Source organism: Hyperolius riggenbachi, chromosome 2 (assembly GCF_040937935.1).
Source record: "Hyperolius riggenbachi isolate aHypRig1 chromosome 2, aHypRig1.pri, whole genome shotgun sequence".
Classification (NCBI taxonomy): Eukaryota; Metazoa; Chordata; class Amphibia; order Anura; family Hyperoliidae; genus Hyperolius; species Hyperolius riggenbachi.
In genome coordinates, this window is record NC_090647.1 from 42,872,880 (window position 1) to 42,892,023 (window position 19,144).

Consider the following 19,144-nt stretch of genomic DNA (forward strand, 5'->3'; position numbering starts at 1 on the left):
TGACATGTAGCTAGCCTAGCACTAGCTACATGATAGCCGCTGTGCAGCAGCATCGCCCCCACCCCTTCCGATCGCCAAACAGAAAATCCCAATTACAACAGGATTTCCTGTTTGGCTTCCCGTCGCCATGGCGACGATCGGGATGACGTCATCAACGTCATGGCGTCGGAGGGAGTCCCGATCCCCCCCTTAGCGCTGCCTGGCGCTGATAGGCCAGGCTGCGCACGGGGTTTGGGGGGGGGGGCTGTTATGCTTCGGGTAGCGGTGCATCGGTATAAACACGCAGCTAGCAAAGTGCTAGCTGCGTGTTTTTGTTTTCCATACCGCTAAGCTGGTTAAAGTACATGAGATTCAGACACAAGTCCACCAGAAGCCTGTGAAGTCCACCAGAAGCCTGTGAAGTCCACCAGAAGCCTGTGAAGTCCACCAGAAGCCTGTGAAGTCCACCAGAAGACTGTGAAGTCCACCAGAAGACTGTGAAGTCCACCAGAAGACTGTGAAGTCCACCAGAAGACTGTGAAGTCCACCAGAAGACTGAAGTCCACCAGAAGACTGTGAAGTCCACCAGAAGACTGTGACAGAAGACTGAAGTCCACCAGAAGACTGTGAAGTCCACCAGAGGACTGTGAAGTCCACCAGAGGACTGTGAAGTCCACCAGAGGACTGTGAAGTCCACCAGAGGACTGTGAAGTCCACCAGAGGACTGTGAAGTCCACCAGAGGACTGTGAAGTCCACCAGAGGACTGTGAAGTCCACCAGAGGACTGTGAAGTCCACCAGAAGACTGTGAAGTCCACCAGAAGACTGTGAAGTCCACCAGAAGACTGTGAAGTCCACCAGAAGACTGTGAAGTCCACCAGAAGACTGTGAAGTCCACCAGAAGACTGTGAAGTCCACCAGAAGACTGTGACAGAAGACTGTGAAGTCCACCAGAAGACTGAAGTCCACCAGAGGACTGTGAAGTCCACCAGAGGACTGTGAAGTCCACCAGAGGACTGTGAAGTCCACCACCAGAGGACTGTGAAGTCCACCACCAGAGGACTGTGAAGTCCACCACCAGAGGACTGTGAAGTCCACCACCAGAGGACTGTGAAGTCCACCACCAGAGGACTGTGAAGTCCACCACCAGAGGACTGTGAAGTCCACCACCAGAGGACTGTGAAGTCCACCACCAGAGGACTGTGAAGTCCACCACCAGAGGACTGTGAAGTCCACCACCAGAGGACTGTGAAGTCCACCACCAGAGGACTGTGAAGTCCACCAGAAGACTGTAAAGTCCACCAGAAGACTGTAAAGTCCACCAGAAGACTGTAAAGTCCACCAGAAGACTGTAAAGTCCACCAGAAGACTGTAAAGTCCACCAGAAGACTGTAAAGTCCACCAGAAGACTGTAAAGTCCACCAGAAGACTGTGAAGTCCACCAGAAGACTGTGACAGAAGACTGTGAAGTCCACCAGAAGACTGTGAAGTCCTCCACCAGAGGACTGTGAAGTCCACCACCAGAGGACTGTGAAGTCCACCACCAGAGGACTGTGAAGTCCACCACCAGAGGACTGTGAAGTCCACCACCAGAGGACTGTGAAGTCCACCACCAGAGGACTGTGAAGTCCACCACCAGAGGACTGTGAAGTCCACCACCAGAGGACTGTGAAGTCCACCACCAGAGGACTGTGAAGTCCACCACCAGAGGACTGTGAAGTCCACCACCAGAGGACTGTGAAGTCCACCACCAGAGGACTGTGAAGTCCACCACCAGAGGACTGTGAAGTCCACCACCAGAGGACTGTGAAGTCCACCACCAGAGGACTGTGAAGTCCACCACCAGAGGACTGTGAAGTCCACCACCAGAGGACTGTGAAGTCCACCACCAGAGGACTGTGAAGTCCACCACCAGAGGACTGTGAAGTCCACCACCAGAGGACTGTGAAGTCCACCACCAGAGGACTGTGAAGTCCACCACCAGAGGACTGTGAAGTCCACCACCAGAGGACTGTGAAGTCCACCACCAGAGGACTGTGAAGTCCACCACCAGAGGACTGTGAAGTCCACCACCAGAGGACTGTGAAGTCCACCACCAGAGGACTGTGAAGTCCACCACCAGAGGACTGTGAAGTCCACCACCAGAGGACTGTGAAGTCCACCACCAGAGGACTGTGAAGTCCACCACCAGAGGACTGTGAAGTCCACCACCAGAGGACTGTGAAGTCCACCACCAGAGGACTGTGAAGTCCACCACCAGAGGACTGTGAAGTCCACCACCAGAGGACTGTGAAGTCCACCACCAGAGGACTGTGAAGTCCACCACCAGAGGACTGTGAAGTCCACCACCAGAGGACTGTGAAGTCCACCACCAGAGGACTGTGAAGTCCACCACCAGAGGACTGTGAAGTCCACCACCAGAGGACTGTGAAGTCCACCACCAGAGGACTGTGAAGTCCACCACCAGAGGACTGTGAAGTCCACCACCAGAGGACTGTGAAGTCCACCACCAGAGGACTGTGAAGTCCACCACCAGAGGACTGTGAAGTCCACCACCAGAGGACTGTGAAGTCCACCACCAGAGGACTGTGAAGTCCACCACCAGAGGACTGTGAAGTCCACCACCAGAGGACTGTGAAGTCCACCACCAGAGGACTGTGAAGTCCACCACCAGAGGACTGTGAAGTCCACCACCAGAGGACTGTGAAGTCCACCACCAGAGGACTGTGAAGTCCACCACCAGAGGACTGTGAAGTCCACCACCAGAGGACTGTGAAGTCCACCACCAGAGGACTGTGAAGTCCACCACCAGAGGACTGTGAAGTCCACCACCAGAGGACTGTGAAGTCCACCACCAGAGGACTGTGAAGTCCACCACCAGAGGACTGTGAAGTCCACCACCAGAGGACTGTGAAGTCCACCACCAGAGGACTGTGAAGTCCACCACCAGAGGACTGTGAAGTCCACCACCAGAGGACTGTGAAGTCCACCACCAGAGGACTGTGAAGTCCACCACCAGAGGACTGTGAAGTCCACCACCAGAGGACTGTGAAGTCCACCACCAGAGGACTGTGAAGTCCACCACCAGAGGACTGTGAAGTCCACCACCAGAGGACTGTGAAGTCCACCACCAGAGGACTGTGAAGTCCACCACCAGAGGACTGTGAAGTCCACCACCAGAGGACTGTGAAGTCCACCACCAGAGGACTGTGAAGTCCACCACCAGAGGACTGTGAAGTCCACCACCAGAGGACTGTGAAGTCCACCACCAGAGGACTGTGAAGTCCACCAGAAGACTGTAAAGTCCACCAGAAGACTGTAAAGTCCACCAGAAGACTGTAAAGTCCACCAGAAGACTGTAAAGTCCACCAGAAGACTGTAAAGTCCACCAGAAGACTGTAAAGTCCACCAGAAGACTGTAAAGTCCACCAGAAGACTGTAAAGTCCACCAGAAGACTGTAAAGTCCACCAGAAGACTGTAAAGTCCACCAGAAGACTGTGAAGTCCACCAGAAGACTGTGACAGAAGACTGTGAAGTCCACCAGAAGACTGTGAAGTCCTCCACCAGAGGACTGTGAAGTCCACCACCAGAGGACTGTGAAGTCCACCACCAGAGGACTGTGAAGTCCACCACCAGAGGACTGTGAAGTCCACCACCAGAGGACTGTGAAGTCCACCACCAGAGGACTGTGAAGTCCACCACCAGAGGACTGTGAAGTCCACCACCAGAGGACTGTGAAGTCCACCACCAGAGGACTGTGAAGTCCACCACCAGAGGACTGTGAAGTCCACCACCAGAGGACTGTGAAGTCCACCACCAGAGGACTGTGAAGTCCACCACCAGAGGACTGTGAAGTCCACCACCAGAGGACTGTGAAGTCCACCACCAGAGGACTGTGAAGTCCACCACCAGAGGACTGTGAAGTCCACCACCAGAGGACTGTGAAGTCCACCACCAGAGGACTGTGAAGTCCACCACCAGAGGACTGTGAAGTCCACCACCAGAGGACTGTGAAGTCCACCACCAGAGGACTGTGAAGTCCACCACCAGAGGACTGTGAAGTCCACCACCAGAGGACTGTGAAGTCCACCACCAGAGGACTGTGAAGTCCACCACCAGAGGACTGTGAAGTCCACCACCAGAGGACTGTGAAGTCCACCACCAGAGGACTGTGAAGTCCACCACCAGAGGACTGTGAAGTCCACCACCAGAGGACTGTGAAGTCCACCACCAGAGGACTGTGAAGTCCACCACCAGAGGACTGTGAAGTCCACCACCAGAGGACTGTGAAGTCCACCACCAGAGGACTGTGAAGTCCACCACCAGAGGACTGTGAAGTCCACCACCAGAGGACTGTGAAGTCCACCACCAGAGGACTGTGAAGTCCACCACCAGAGGACTGTGAAGTCCACCACCAGAGGACTGTGAAGTCCACCACCAGAGGACTGTGAAGTCCACCACCAGAGGACTGTGAAGTCCACCACCAGAGGACTGTGAAGTCCACCACCAGAGGACTGTGAAGTCCACCACCAGAGGACTGTGAAGTCCACCACCAGAGGACTGTGAAGTCCACCACCAGAGGACTGTGAAGTCCACCACCAGAGGACTGTGAAGTCCACCACCAGAGGACTGTGAAGTCCACCACCAGAGGACTGTGAAGTCCACCACCAGAGGACTGTGAAGTCCACCACCAGAGGACTGTGAAGTCCACCACCAGAGGACTGTGAAGTCCACCACCAGAGGACTGTGAAGTCCACCACCAGAGGACTGTGAAGTCCACCACCAGAGGACTGTGAAGTCCACCACCAGAGGACTGTGAAGTCCACCACCAGAGGACTGTGAAGTCCACCACCAGAGGACTGTGAAGTCCACCACCAGAGGACTGTGAAGTCCACCACCAGAGGACTGTGAAGTCCACCAGAGGACTGTGAAGTCCACCAGAGGACTGTGAAGTCCACCAGAGGACTGTGAAGTCAACCAGAGGACTGTGAAGTCAACCAGAGGACTGTGAAGTCAACCAGACGACAACTAGCTTTAGCTTCAATAAAGAAAAGCTTTTGTTCACATTAACCTAGTATACCCAGTAAGGACAAAGCTATTAATGCAAGCCTACTACATGGCGAAGGTGAAGGTGGTTACGTACGATTTCATATCATCCAAAACAAAGCTTGTGAGGTCAGGGATATCACTTTCTTCAGTTGGCTCCTCCTCCTCTTCCTCCTCCTCCTCTTCCTCAACTGCCGCAGGTTGGGTTGAAGTCTCCGTCACTTCTAATAAATTAAACATGAAGTATTAAGTAACTGGCAAGTACATATAGCACCACACAAAAAAAAAGTCTAACTCCAGCTACATATATAGTTACATTTTGCAACTGTAAATGCTATGTCACACCACTGTTGCACTTCAGAACCCTCTTCACAGCCGTGTACACGCAGGTGCAAGTACAGCGCCGTGCAGGGGCCGCTCCTGAACAGAGGAAAAGCCCTGCATGAGTGGTTCCATGTTACTGCACAAGGCTATACCTGCACGGTGTGGCTGCAGTCGTACACAGAAACCATATTCGACACGCCCTTGTCTAATATGCTCAGAGGGTCCCATGTTGGATTGGTGGGGTCGAAGAGTATGGGGGAAGACTCTGGCCTATCTAGACACTTCCCTTTAAGTATTTACATTCTCCTTTTCGTTCACTTCAGGTACCCTTTAACTGCTTGCCGACCGCGTCACGCCGATGGGCGTGGCCGCAGCCCCAGGCCTGCCTAACGCCGATCGACGTAAAGTCCTTGGGGCTCGCAGTGCAGGAGATTGCGCGTAGGATGCGCGCGCATCTCCTGTTCGGGGGCGGAGCTCTGCCCCTCCTTCAGTCTCTGAACGGCAATCACCGCTCGGGAGACTGTTAGACGGCAATTACATTGTACAGCGCTGCGATCAGCAGCAGCGCTGTACTGGGGACAGCCGTGTGACATGGCTGTCCCCCTGGGACACTGGAGAGCGAGCGGCTCTCATAGGCAGAAGCCTATGACAGCCGATCGCAATGATTGGCCGGCTGTGGGGAGGGTGGGGAAATATTTAAAGTAACAAGGGTTTTATTAAAAAAATAAAATATATAAACAAAAATAAACATGGGGGGGTAGCGATCAGACCCCACCAACAGAGAGCTCTGTAGGTGGGGAGAAAAGGGAGGGGGAATCACTTGTGCGCTGTGTTGTGCGGCCCTGCAGCTTGGCCTTAAAGCTGCAGTGGCCTATTTTACTAAAAATGGCCTGGTCACTAGGGGGGTTTAGCACTGCGGCCCTCAAGAGGTTAAAGGGAACAGAGCATGATTTTAATTTCCAGGGCAGATTAATAGCAAATTAAAAATGCATGCAAAAAATGATTAAAAAAAGGATTTCATGTTACCTCTTTTTACATTTAAGGGTTAATCACAGGCAGAATCAAAATTACATGCCTGTGATGTAGGATTTGAACCCTTGCCCAGGGTTAAAATCTCAGCTCAAGTCAATATGTAAAACAGTAAAAAGTCTTTGTGCAAGGCTCCCTAATGATCCTGGTCGCTCCCTAATGCTGAATACACACGGTGCGTTTGCGCACTCGATTTCCCGCTCGATTCCCGTCGATTCGTTTATTTCCAACATGTCCGATTTGGATTTCGATGGATCGTTAGGTCGATTCGCATGCAAAGTATGCCAAATCGACCTAACGATCCATCGAAATCCAAATCGGACATGTTGGAAATTGGGAATCAAGCGGGAAATCGAGTGCACGAACGCACCGTGTGTATCCAGCATAAGTGGCTGAACTCCTAAAGTGCTTTGAGGCCGCCAGGAGAAGAGTGCCATAAATAAATGTTCTGTGTCTTGCCTATCTTGTGGGAAGCTGGGGACAGAGAGCCCCCTCTAGCAACTACTACAAAGAATAAAAATAAGCATCTTGCCTGCCAATGCCACGCCTAACATTTACAGGTATTCTACAGATGAACAGTTCAGTAAACTTACGAGAGGAGGAGGGGGTTCCTGATGGAGTCGCTGTAAGGATTCCTGTTGAAAGCAGCTTTGAGAATAATTCATTGACATCCAACTGACCCAAGTGATTTTCAGGGTTAGGGAACGCTGGAGCTGAAAATTAGACAAAATATTAATACACAGACCTTAAATGAAAGAAATCATACATGAACTTCCCCCATGGGATTTCACAAATTCCAGGAAGTAGGCAGTCACTGCATCTTACAACAAACTGTCAATAAGGGGCTTTATGGGATAACTGCATGCAGATATGAGAAGAGATGGTCAATTAAATGCTAATAAACCCAGTATACATCATGCAGGACCACTGCACTGTATGCAGCCCTTGCAGTAGAAAGCAGGGCTGTGGAGTCGGTACAAAAATCTTCCGACTCCGAAGTTTCTGAAACCACGACTCCGACTCCAACTCCGAGTACCCAAAATGGCTCAGACTCAGACTCCTCGACTCCGACTCCTTAGTTGAATACTTAATAGGGCTGTGGATTTTGTAAAAAAATCATCCGACTCCCGACTCAGTTTATGAAACCAACGACTCCAACTCCAGCTCCGGGTGCCCAAAATTGCCCCGACTCAGACTCCTCGACTCCGACTCCACAGCCCTGGTAGAAAGTGCATTTCACAGACCAAATTCCAAGCTGCATACAAGAATGTGGAACCATTTTTTTTAATTAACAGACACATGGGTAATGTGGGTTCCCATTTTTGCTATGTAGGCAAAGTGCAATTTCAGTCTGTGCCGGTGGACCAGCCCCTTCCTGCAGCCCTACAAAAGCAAGGTACTGTTTGGTTTGAACCTGTGTCATTTCACTCTCTAGGTAATAACACACACACAGTTACCGCAAGATTCAGGATTCAATCAGGTAATAGTTTCAGGGCTAAGTACTGTACGAGGCACGAGCCTACAGGAGGGGCAATGCAGTGTTCTCCCCCGGCTCTTTTAGCCGGGTGCTCCACCCAGCTAGTTTTGGTGAGCACCCGGCTGTCATAGGCGCACCTCCTCCTATGCTGTAAGCATAGTTGCTCACAGAAGCACCGGCCCAGCATTCGCTCATCTCGCCCCACCCGGCTACTTTTTCATGCCATTCAGCCAGAAAAAAATTCTGGGGAAAGAACTGCATTGGTTTGGCAGCTGGTGGAGCAGCTTCCAGCAAGCGAGGTGAGGAGTGACTCCTGTGACATCTGCATTAAATATGCAACGTGCCCTAGAGACATTGGGCTCAATTCTGAAAGCATTTCCGCATTCGGTAATGCAAAAATACCACTGATTTTTATCAAACTTCTAATTCTGGTAGCCTGTTACTACATGTATAAGTGAAGTTACCGAGCAGTGAGCTAAATTACTGACTTATGAGGTAAAATCCTCCTTAAAAGTCAGTAAATAAGAATTCTGAAAGAGATGAGTGTTTTGTAGAACAAGCAAAAGTAGTTGCTTTTTAAGATCAGCTCTTACCTGCTGGTAACTTCACTCATCCATGTGATAATCAGTGTGGCTAGTGGGAGGAAGGAGGGGGAGAGAGTTTCCTTGTGTGGTTACTGGCTAAGGCTGCGCTGGGGGCCGTGGAGGCATAGCTGCTTGAAAGCAGTCTCCTGCTGGGCGCTGTCGCTGTGGTGTGTCACCCTTGCCCGCTGTGTGCTCCGGCTGATCCTCCGTGCTTCTGGCTGATCTTCCTGATAGGACTTGGAGACAGCTTAGCACAAAGCGGGATGGTGGAAGGCGGCTTCTGCACAAAGCTCCTGGTGCGTGACAGCACAGCCCTTGTACTCGGCCCGATGCCGTCTGCCTGCACATCAGCCTTAAAGAGAACCCGAGGTGGGTTTGAAGATTATCTGCATACTGAGGCTGGATCTGCCTATACAGCCCAGCCTCTTTTGCTATCCCAAACCCCCCTAAGGTCCCCCTGCACTCTGCAATCCCTCATAAATCACAGCCACGCTGCTGACAAACAGCTTGTCAGAGCTGGCTGTGTTTATCTCTATAGTGTCAGTCTGCTGCTCCCCACGCCTCCTGCAGAACTCCAGTCCCCGCCTGCATCCCTTCCCTCCCTGCTGATTGGAGGGAAGGGACGGGGGCAGGGACCGGAGCTATGCAGGAGGCGGGGGAGCAGCTGAGACTGACACTACAGATGTAAACACAGGCTCACAGCACGGCTGTGATTTATGAGGGATTGCAGAGTGCAGGGAGCCCTTAGGGGGGTTTGGGATAGCAACAGAGGCTGGGCTGTATAGGCAGATCCAGACTCTGTATGCAGATAACATTCTTTAAACACACCTCGGGTTCTCTTTAATCAGTGAGCTTAGGAAGGCAACTCCCTCCCTCAACGCACAAATATGTGCGGAAAATTACCTCACTAGGAGAAAGCTTTATGAATACAAAGGAAAAATCAGAAATACCGAATGCGGCATTTCTCCTCATGTTTGTTGTTTTAACGAGTGGCCTTTTCAGAATTGAGCCCATTGTGGGACACCTGAACATGCTTTTTTCCTTGCCCTGAAAAGCCAACTAGTCCAAATGATAAATTGTAGAAGCTATTTAATAGTGAATAAAGATATTATGCATAGTACACACCATGCAATTTCTTATTTTCCAGGTAGAATTGATAGTTTCGGATAGGTCTGATTTCTGATCATTTTTCTGATCAATTTTGTACAGAAGTGATCAGAAAATCGATCAAGAAAAATGGTCAACAATCCAATCGGACCTGTCAGAAATTATTGATTTGACCTGTCGATCTGATTGGAAATTGCAGGGTGTATACCAAGCATAAAACAACCTTAAATTTTGAAAAAAATATAAGATAAATCTCCATTAGGGGGACCACTAACAATTAACATAACATCACCCCTTTAGTGGAGGCTTCGTCAGGGACAACAAAGTGCCAAGGTGAAGGTGCAAGCACCAATACAAAGATATATGTCACAGTATATAGTATTTTTGCTAGTTAAAACAAAAAAATATATTTTCTGTTCCAAGTGACATCTATTAAAAGGACACTTAAGCCAGAAAAAAAAATGAGTTTTACTCACCTGGGGCTTCTACCCGCCACCTGCAGCAGTCCTGTGCACTCGCAGCCACTCACTAATCCTCTGGTCCCCCGCTGCCAGCTAGTTTCATTTTTACCGACAGGACTGGCCACGCGTAGCTTTCTCCGCATTCCCGACTGTAATTAGCGCTATTGCGGCCCGTAATGCGTACAAAAATACGCGTTGCTGCACATCTACACGTAGATAACGCGGCAACGCGCATCTTTGTACGTTACGGCCCGTAATAGCGCTAATTACAGTCGGGAATGCGGAGAAAGCTACGCGTGGCCAGTCCTGTCGGTAAAAATGAAACTAGCTGGCAGCGGGGGACCAGAGGATTAGTGAGTGGCTGCGAGGGCACAGGACTGCTGCAGGTGGCGGGTAGAAGTCCCAGGTGAGTAAAACTTTTTTTTTCTGGCTTAAGTGTCCCTTTAAGTGTACCTGGCTTTAGTACATATAATGGGTAATCAGTATTTTCTTGCCACAATTCCTTCTTTGCATAAAATTTAGACCTAGCAGAATTAGAACCATAGTGGCCATTTCTGGTGTGGGTATCATTATAACCAATATAGTAAACTTCATTGGGGAAACAAAATGGATAAACAGCATAAACCGACATTTACATACCTGGCTGGCTGGGTATGAATGGTGCAGGATTTAGGGGCTGTGCTGGACCCATCATTGGCTCTTGAGTAAAAGGTGCTTGTTGGGGTACAACACCCATAGCAGGAAACTAAAACAAAGATGCATATTAACAATGTAACATGAAGATACAAAACTCCAAGTGTGGATTTAGTGGGTGGAGATGAATGCAGGAGAGCAATACAGACAGCAGTAACTGGGATCCACTTGCTTGAACAGCGTTTAATGGCTGTTATATGCTTATTTGCCACATTGTCATTATGCAGCTTCCATATACAGTATAATCTTGTTATAGTAAACGCTGATACAGTAGAACTTCAGGTATACTAAACTAAAGGTAGCCATGCATCTAGCAATGATGGACAGATTCGACCAAGAGACATATCTCTCTAATGTAATCCGATTAGAGAGAGATCTGTCGGTAGAGCATACACCGTAGGTCTATTCCCAATTAATTTCCTACTGAAATCGATCCGGAATCGGCCTAGGCCCGACGCGGTGTGTGGCCGCCACATCAAGAGGATCAGCAGGACTGCCAGGCAACTGGTATTGTTTAAAAGGAAATAAATATGTCCGCTTCCATATACCTTTCACTTCAGTTGCCCTTTAAGTCTAAGTCAATTGTGCCCGCCCCCTTGTGGCTCACCTCAATGCTGCACACTCCAACTTATCACTATCTCTAGTCATAGGGGGGGGAGACACTTAAGAGTCTGAAGCGAGAATAAAACTCGCTTTTTCCCTTATATTCAGCAGGGGCATGTTTGCCCCTGCTAAAATGCCGCTATCCCACGGCAGAACGGGAGGTCCTATACCTCCCAAATCCCCTCCGTGCTGTGCGGGGTGCGCTTCCTGCTTGAGGCAGGGCTAACGGCCGCAGCGCGTCTATCAGCGTTGATCGCCGCCTTTCCCCCGCACCTCTCAGTCTTCCTTCACCGAGAGGGGCGGGGGAGAGGCGGAAATCCGCCACTGATAGATACGCATGGGGCAGAGCTACAGCTCATAGCTCTGCCTCCATGAGCAGCAAAATCTACGACCAAGTTGGTCGTGGTTTTTGCAGGGGGGGGATTGGGGGGTAAGGGACCCCTGTTTAGCCGCGGGATGGCTGCGTTTTAGCAGGGGCACACATGCCCCTGCTGAATATAAACACTAAAGCTAGATTTATTCTCACTTCAGTGTCTCTTTAACACTTAGGATGGTGGACCAACAGGTGGTGTTGCTCCCAGGCAGATTGCTAATAGATTTCCAGAATCTATCAGAAATCAGTCCGGGGTGTTTGGCCAGGGCAACAGATCTTTCTCTGGTCCTTCAGAAATATCCGTCTCATATTTTGCCCGGAGCTGCATATACCACAGTACATCTTCCACTGGGGAGATGTACATGAACTACAGCTTCCATCATGCATCTTTCGGGATACACTGCAGCCGCGAATGAGCTCACAAATGGATTTGAAGTGCGACCAGTAATGGCAGCCTTTACAGGGATGGGCAGGCTACATGCACAGCCCACCGTAGGTAAACAATGGTGTTCCTCCTAACCCCCTCACGGCATACTGTGTTACAAACTTCCCTTACAGGTGTACTGGTGCTCAGTGCACTTTAAAGAGTAACTGTTAGCCCCCAAAGTGAAATTGAAATCTCTACAGCAATGTTTTATTTAGTATTAAAGTGATCCAAAAAGCCAATGCAGAACTTAAAAATCAATATAATTTTGTTACCATGTAGCCTTTTGCCCAAGCTAATGACGCAAAGCCGCATATCTGATACTGATGAGCATGCAGAGCATGCCTATGTCTGCCCGACCCCCCTCTCCCCCCCAGGACCAGGTGCCGATCTATTCGCACCACAAACAGCTGACCGCTCTGACAGGGAGAGAGAGCGGCAGCACTTCCAGTGCAGCCACGCAGAGCAGCCGCCGCCGAGTCACATGTGAGACATGTGAGAGAGATGCACGGTGGCGGCTGCTCTGCCGTGGCTGCGCTGGAAGTGCTGCCGCTCTCTCTCCCTGTCAGAGCGGTCAGCTGTTTGTGGTGCGAATAGATCGGCACCTGGTCCTGGGGGGGGAGAGGGGGGGGTCGGGCAGACATAAGCATGCTCATCAGTATCAGATATGCGGCTTTGCGTCATTAGCTTGGGAAAAAGGCTACATAGTAACAAAATTATATTGATTTTTAAGTTCTGCATTGGCTTTTTGGATCACTTTAATACTAAATAAAACATTGCTGTAGAGATTTCAATTTCACTTTGGGGGCTAACAGTTACTCTTTAACAGCCATATTCCCACTAAACAATTCGATCACATTAATGGAATCAATCAATTTTCTGGGCACAAGCAATTGCTTCCAATCGATTACCACAGTGATTGGAAATGATCGATCAGCTGCAGGATTGTACTTTTACTGGCAGCCAAGTGTACCCGAAGCAACATGATGAGACAAACGTGTATGTACAATGCCGAACATTAATAACCAGGCTGTTTTACTTTTTTTTGTTAATTTCCAGGCATGGAAGTGACAGCTTCTGTCTTGTCAGTACCCAGTCAGAAATGTAGTAAACATCACTGACAAGTAAATTAAAGCCATAAAACTTTTCCTGGCAGAATACAACTTCTGAGGGCAGGGAGAGATATTGACCGTTTCCTAACTCTGGGACACTTCATAGACTGCCACAGATTAGAGACAGTAAAACAACTTTGTAAATGTTTAAACAAAAGAAAACCATGGGATACTTAAAGCGGTCTAACACCCAGCATTACAACTTTGCTTTAAAAGATTGCTTACAGCATAGAAATCATGCCATATCTTTTTTTTAAGCAGAAATTCACTGAATGGGTTAACCATGATATTTTAGTTTTGGATTAAATGCATCTTTGTATGGAATGCAAACAGACCTCTGAAAAGCCTGTCTGGGAAGCCCTCTGTGCTCTCTCAGAGGCGTTTGTTTATTTACATTGTAAAATAGATACATTTGTATCTAATAACCTCAGCACTTAGGAGGATTTCTAGCTAAATGCAACACTAAAATGTCATGTTTAATCCATTCAGTGAAATTCTGCTAAAAAAAAAATCTGGTATAATTGTTTCTAAGCTGTAAGCAATCTTTTAAAGCAAAGTTGAAATGCTGGGTGTTAGACCACTTTTAAAAAAAAGTAATTTTTAGGAGTTGGAGGATACATACAATTTAGCTCATCAGTTTATTTTCACATGAACTATTGAACTTTTTCTAACTCTGGGACACTGAATAGTCTGCCACTGATAAGAGATAGTAAAACATTCAACTTACTTTGTAAATGTTTAAATATAACAGAAAACCCAGGGATACTTAAAGTTAATTTTTAGGAATAGGAAGATAAAAAAGGGTCTCATCAGTTTATATTGACTTCGGGTTCACTTTAAAGGGGCACTACAGCGAAAAACTATTAACCACCTTAGCGGTATGGACGAGCTCAGCTCGTCCATTACCGCCAGAGGGTGCCGCTCAGGCCCTGCCGGGCCGATTTTCATGAAAGAGCAGCACACGCAGCCGGCACTTTGCCAGCCGCGTGTGCTGCCCGATCGCCGCCGCTCTGCGGCGATCCGCCGCGAGCAGCGGCGAAAGAGGGTCCCCCCAGCCGCCTGAGCCCTGCGCAGCCGTAACAAATAGTTCCGGCCAGCGCTAAGGGCTGGATCGGAGGCGGCTGACGTCAGCTGACGTCCATGACGTCACTCCGCTTGTCGCCATGGCGACAGGAGAAGCCAAACACGGAAGGCTGCTTATTGCGGCCTTCCGTGTTACTTTTGGCCGCCGGAGGCGATCAGAAGAACGCCTCCGGAGCGCCATCTAGTGGGCTTTCATGCAGCCAACTTTCAGTTGGCTGCATGAAATAGTTTTTTTTTTATTTAAAAAAAACCCTCATGCAGCCGCCCTGGCGATCTTAATAGAACGCCAGGGTGGTTAAATTGAAAATATGTGCAAATATATATGTTATGGCCAAAACCAGAAATCGGCCAATTCTAGAATTGGTCGGCCGTTTCTAGAACTAGCCGATTTGGCGTCGGCCAAAGTCCAAAATGCTGGGAATTTCTGACATTGGCCGGCCAGTTCTAGAAACGGCCAAAGTCAGTCGGCCAAAGTCCAAAACGCACAAATCCCAGAGCATCCCGGGTCCTGTCCAGCACCATGAATGGCACTCGGAACTTCCTCTCTGCTCTGAAAGATGCAGCATAATAATATTTTTAAAGAAAAGCATTTCTTAGTTACAGCTGGCACAAATCCTGCAATAAATCGGCAGTGTGTCTACATCCTGCTTTCTTGGGAGCAGACATATTGATAACATCCTGTGCTTTTAAATTAGCTGCTCTGCTGTGGCAGTCAGGTGACACAGGGGAGAGATCAAATTACAGTGGTGATTAGTCACAGATAAAGGGGGATGCATGGCTGGGGGTACTTTGCTGAGCACTTTGCATGGCTGTGGGTGCTTTGCTGGGGGGCTGTGCATGGCTGGGGGTGCTTTGCTGGGGGGCTGTGCATGGCTGCTTTGCTGGGGGGCTGTGCATGGCTTCAGGGAGGTGTCTTTGCTGGGTGCTTTGCATAAATGCAGGTGCTTTTCTGGGGGGCTGTGCATGGCTGTGGGTGCTTTGCTGGGGGGCTATGCATGGCTGTGGGTGCTTTGCTGGGGGGCTATGCATGGCTGTGGGTGCTTTGCTGGGGGGCTGTGCGTGGCTGTGGGTGCTTTGCTGGGGGGCTATGCATGGCTGTGGGTGCTTTGCTGGGGGGCTATGCATGGCTGGGGGGTATTTGCTGGGTATTTCATGGCTGGAAATGCATGGTCGGGGGGGGGGCTATGGGCTTTGCTGGGTGCCTTGCATAGCTGGGGGTGATTTGCTAGGCTGGGGGAGCTTTGCTGCAGACCTCCAATCAGGGCGACCAGAGAGGTGTAGAAAGGCAGAGCGGCGCAGCGCACTCGCTACCCGCCCGGACCCATACACTTCATATGCGGAAGTGTTCAATAACGTCACGTCACTTCTGCATTGAAGTGTTCGGGTAATGCGGGTCTCACGTGAGCTGGCAGCTGCTATGCCTCTCTCTGCCTCGCTGGTGCGGTCACCCTGATCGGAGGTCTGAGTAGCGGGGGAGGAGATGGGGAGCTGAGATTTCTGGCGGTGGGGAGAGGAGAGCAGCTGGCCGGCAGTAAGGGGGACTTCGGGACTTGGCCGGCCGCGTGAAGTCACAACGCGTTCTGGCCGGCCAAAGTCCGATAATCACACTCATTTCTTACTTTGGCCGCATGAGCCGGCCACTTCGCATTCTGACCGGCCAGAACCCGAAGTGGCCAGACTTCGGGTTCTGGCCGTAACATATACAAATAAGTAGTATGTTATTTCCAGAGTAAAATGAGCCATAAATTACTTTTCTCCTATGTTGCTATCACTTACAGTAGGTAGTAGAAATCTGATAGAAGTGACAGGTTTTGGACTAGTCCATCTCTTCATAGGGGATTCTCAGCAAGGCTTTTATTCTTTATAAAGCTATTCCCTAAAAAGGATTTAAACAATGGTGCTGGGCAGCTTTCCTGCTCGCTACACAGTTTTTTGGCAGTTGGACAGAGCAACTGCCATTTACTAAGTGCTTTTGAAAATATATCCCAGAGAATCCCCTATAAAGAGATGGACTAGTCTAAAACCTGTCACTTCTGGCAGATTTCTACTACTTACTGTAAGTGACAGCAACATAGGAGAAAAGTAATTTATGGCTCATTTTACTTATTTGTATAAAATTTACTTATTTGTATATGTTTGCACATATTTTACAGTTTTTCGCTGTAGTGCCCCTTTAAGCAAAAACTACAAACATCCGAGAGCAAAACCTCAAGTTACAGAAGCCACATTAAATGTTCTTAGTGGTCAAAATAGCATAGTTTACTTACCGGTGGGTTTGGCTGCATACTTGCAACAGGTAGGCTTAAGCTTCCAAAAGGAGGTGCTTGTGGATTTTTATCATCAAAGAAAGGTCCGGGTGGTCTAGGTAACTGGTTTGGAAAGAACATACCAGGAGCAGGAGGCCCAGCAAAACCTGGGCCTTGTGGCATTTCAAATCTTTGTTCAGGCCCTGGTAACTGCATCCCCTGTGATTGTCCATGAAATACGCTTTGAGGTTCAACAAAAGAAGCAGTCTGAGCAAAAGGTGTAGCATTCTGTCCAATGACAGGTTGACCAATATTTTCAAAACTAGGTCCTTGGGGACCACCAGGTAATCTTGGTTGCTGATTTGGACTGTCAAACCGTGGCTGAAAATGAACTGGTCCATCAAATCTAGGAGGAGTCTGATGTCCAGGAGGGCCATCAAATCTTGCACATGGTTGCACAGGTAAATCATACCTTGGCAAGAGAGGAGGCTTGTTTTCAAGCTGGTTCAATGGAACGTTGTCAAATCTTGGCCCAACTTGTCCAATGGGTCCATCAAACCTCATTAAACCTTGTGTGCCAGGACCATGATCAAACCGAGGTGCATGACTTGTATCAAACCTTGGGCCTAAAGGTGGTCCATCAAACCTTGGACCAGGTGGTCCATCAAACCTAGGACCTGGAGGGCCATCAAATCTTGGCACTGGAGGGCCATCGAAGCGTGGACCATGCTGCCCTTCAAATCTCAATGGACCTACCGGTTGTCCAGCTCCCTCAAATCTTACTGGTTGTACCATGGGCTGTTCAAATCTCATTAGTGAACCCTGCATACCCTCAAATCTCTGCTGCATTAATGGTTGTCTAGGTGGTCCTTCAAACCTCTGAGGTCCTTCGAACCTTTGCGGTCCATCAAACCTATGAGGACCATCAAATCTTTGCGGTGTGTCGAATCTTTGGGGGCCATCAAACCTCTGAGGTCCATCAAACCTTTGGGGGCCATCAAACCTCTGAGGTCCATCAAACCTTTGGGGGCCATCAAACCTCTGAGGTCCATCAAACCTTTGGGGGCCATCAAACCTCTGAGGACCATCAAACCTCTGAGGACCATCAAACCTCTGAGGACCATCAAACCTCTGAGGAGCATCAAATCTTTGGGGGCCGTCAAATCTTTGCGGTCCATCAAACCTCTGAGGGCCCGAAATACCATCCAACCTTTGAGGTCCATCAAATCTTTGCAATCTTACTCCATCAAATCTCTGGGGTATGTCAAACCTTGGTGGACCTAATCCGCCTTCAAAACGTTGTGGCCCATCAAAATTCTGTGGTGGAGATACACAGTCGAATCTTTTCGTACCATCAAATCTTTGTGAAGCTGGCCCTACACCACTTTCGAAACTCTGAGGTCCCAGAGCATCCAATCTTGGTGGGCCCATAGGTTGCCCAGGAATCCCATCAAATATTTGAGAGCCTAGCTGTTGCCTTTGTGTGGCATCAAATCTTGGTGGAACTCCAGGCGGACCTTGAGCAGCCTCTATTCTTTGATTGCTCATTGGTAGCTTATTAACCATTTGATTTTGCACTCTCTCAAACCTCTGCATATTCTGACTCAAAGTACTTGGCTGTGTAGAAATTTTGTCAAATGGAGGATCAACTAAATCGCTTTCTATGGTGTCAAAAAGAGTATCCACTGGGCCTCCCATTCGATCAAAGTTGGTATCCATTGTTTGTACTTCTGTATCGTCAAAAGGCACGGCCCCATCCTGATCATCTGATGGACCATCAAATCTTTTTGCTGGAGAACTTTCTCTGATATGCAAGGGATCAGAGACTTCAAATTCCTTATTACTAATTTCATCTCTATCTTGTAATCGTGGTGTGAGATCAAGACACGGCCTCCTCTCCTCAAGCAAAGGTCTCCTCTCAAGCAGTGGCCGCCTGTCCTCAAGCAAAGGCCGCCTGTCCTCAAGCAAAGGCCTCCTCTCTTCAAGCAAAGGCCTCCTCTCTTCAAGCAAAGGCCTCCTCTCTTCAAGCAAAGGCCTCCTCTCTTCAAGCAAAGGCCTCCTCTCTTCAAGCAAAGGCCTCCTCTCTTCAAGCAAAGGCCTCCTCTCTTCAAGCAAAGGCCTCCTCTCTTCAAGCAAAGGCCTCCTCTCTTCAAGCAAAGGCCTCCTCTCTTCAAGCAAAGGCCTCCTCTCTTCAAGCAAAGGCCTCCTCTCTTCAAGCAAAGGCCTCCTCTCTTCAAGCAAAGGCCTCCTCTCTTCAAGCAAAGGCCTCCTCTCTTCAAGCAAAGGCCTCCTCTCTTCAAGCAAAGGCCTCCTCTCTTCAAGCAAAGGCCTCCTCTCTTCAAGCAAAGGCCTCCTCTCTTCAAGCAAACCACTATGTTTTGCATTATCCTTGCCCATTGGGTCAGCACAACCTAAAGGCATCTGCTCTTGATCATCCAATCTTGGTCTTTTGTGGAGATTTCGTTCACTGTACAATAGCCTTTCATTCTCTTTTAAACCTTTATGCAGAATGGGGAGAGAAAAAAAAAGTATTCAAATTTTTATTCAGGAAAAATTCAAAACAAGCAAGATTATAAGCAAACTTCCGAATGAAAAAACAAACA

At 49.0% G+C, this 19,144-nt stretch overlaps 1 protein-coding gene across 1 annotated transcript in view; it reads right to left on the reverse strand.

Annotated features, from left to right (window-relative positions):
* The window catches only part of PCF11 (PCF11 cleavage and polyadenylation factor subunit), a 55,815-nt gene that overhangs the window by 8,060 nt on the left and 28,611 nt on the right, over positions 1-19,144 (reverse strand). Inside the window, exons 8-11 of the mRNA XM_068266703.1 lie at positions 16,563-19,039; positions 10,647-10,752; positions 6,972-7,091; positions 5,123-5,249 (exon numbers count right to left, since the gene is read on the reverse strand). Coding sequence (XP_068122804.1) covers positions 5,123-5,249; positions 6,972-7,091; positions 10,647-10,752; positions 16,563-19,039 — 2,830 coding nt within the window. The remainder of the gene's footprint in view (positions 1-5,122; positions 5,250-6,971; positions 7,092-10,646; positions 10,753-16,562; positions 19,040-19,144) is intronic.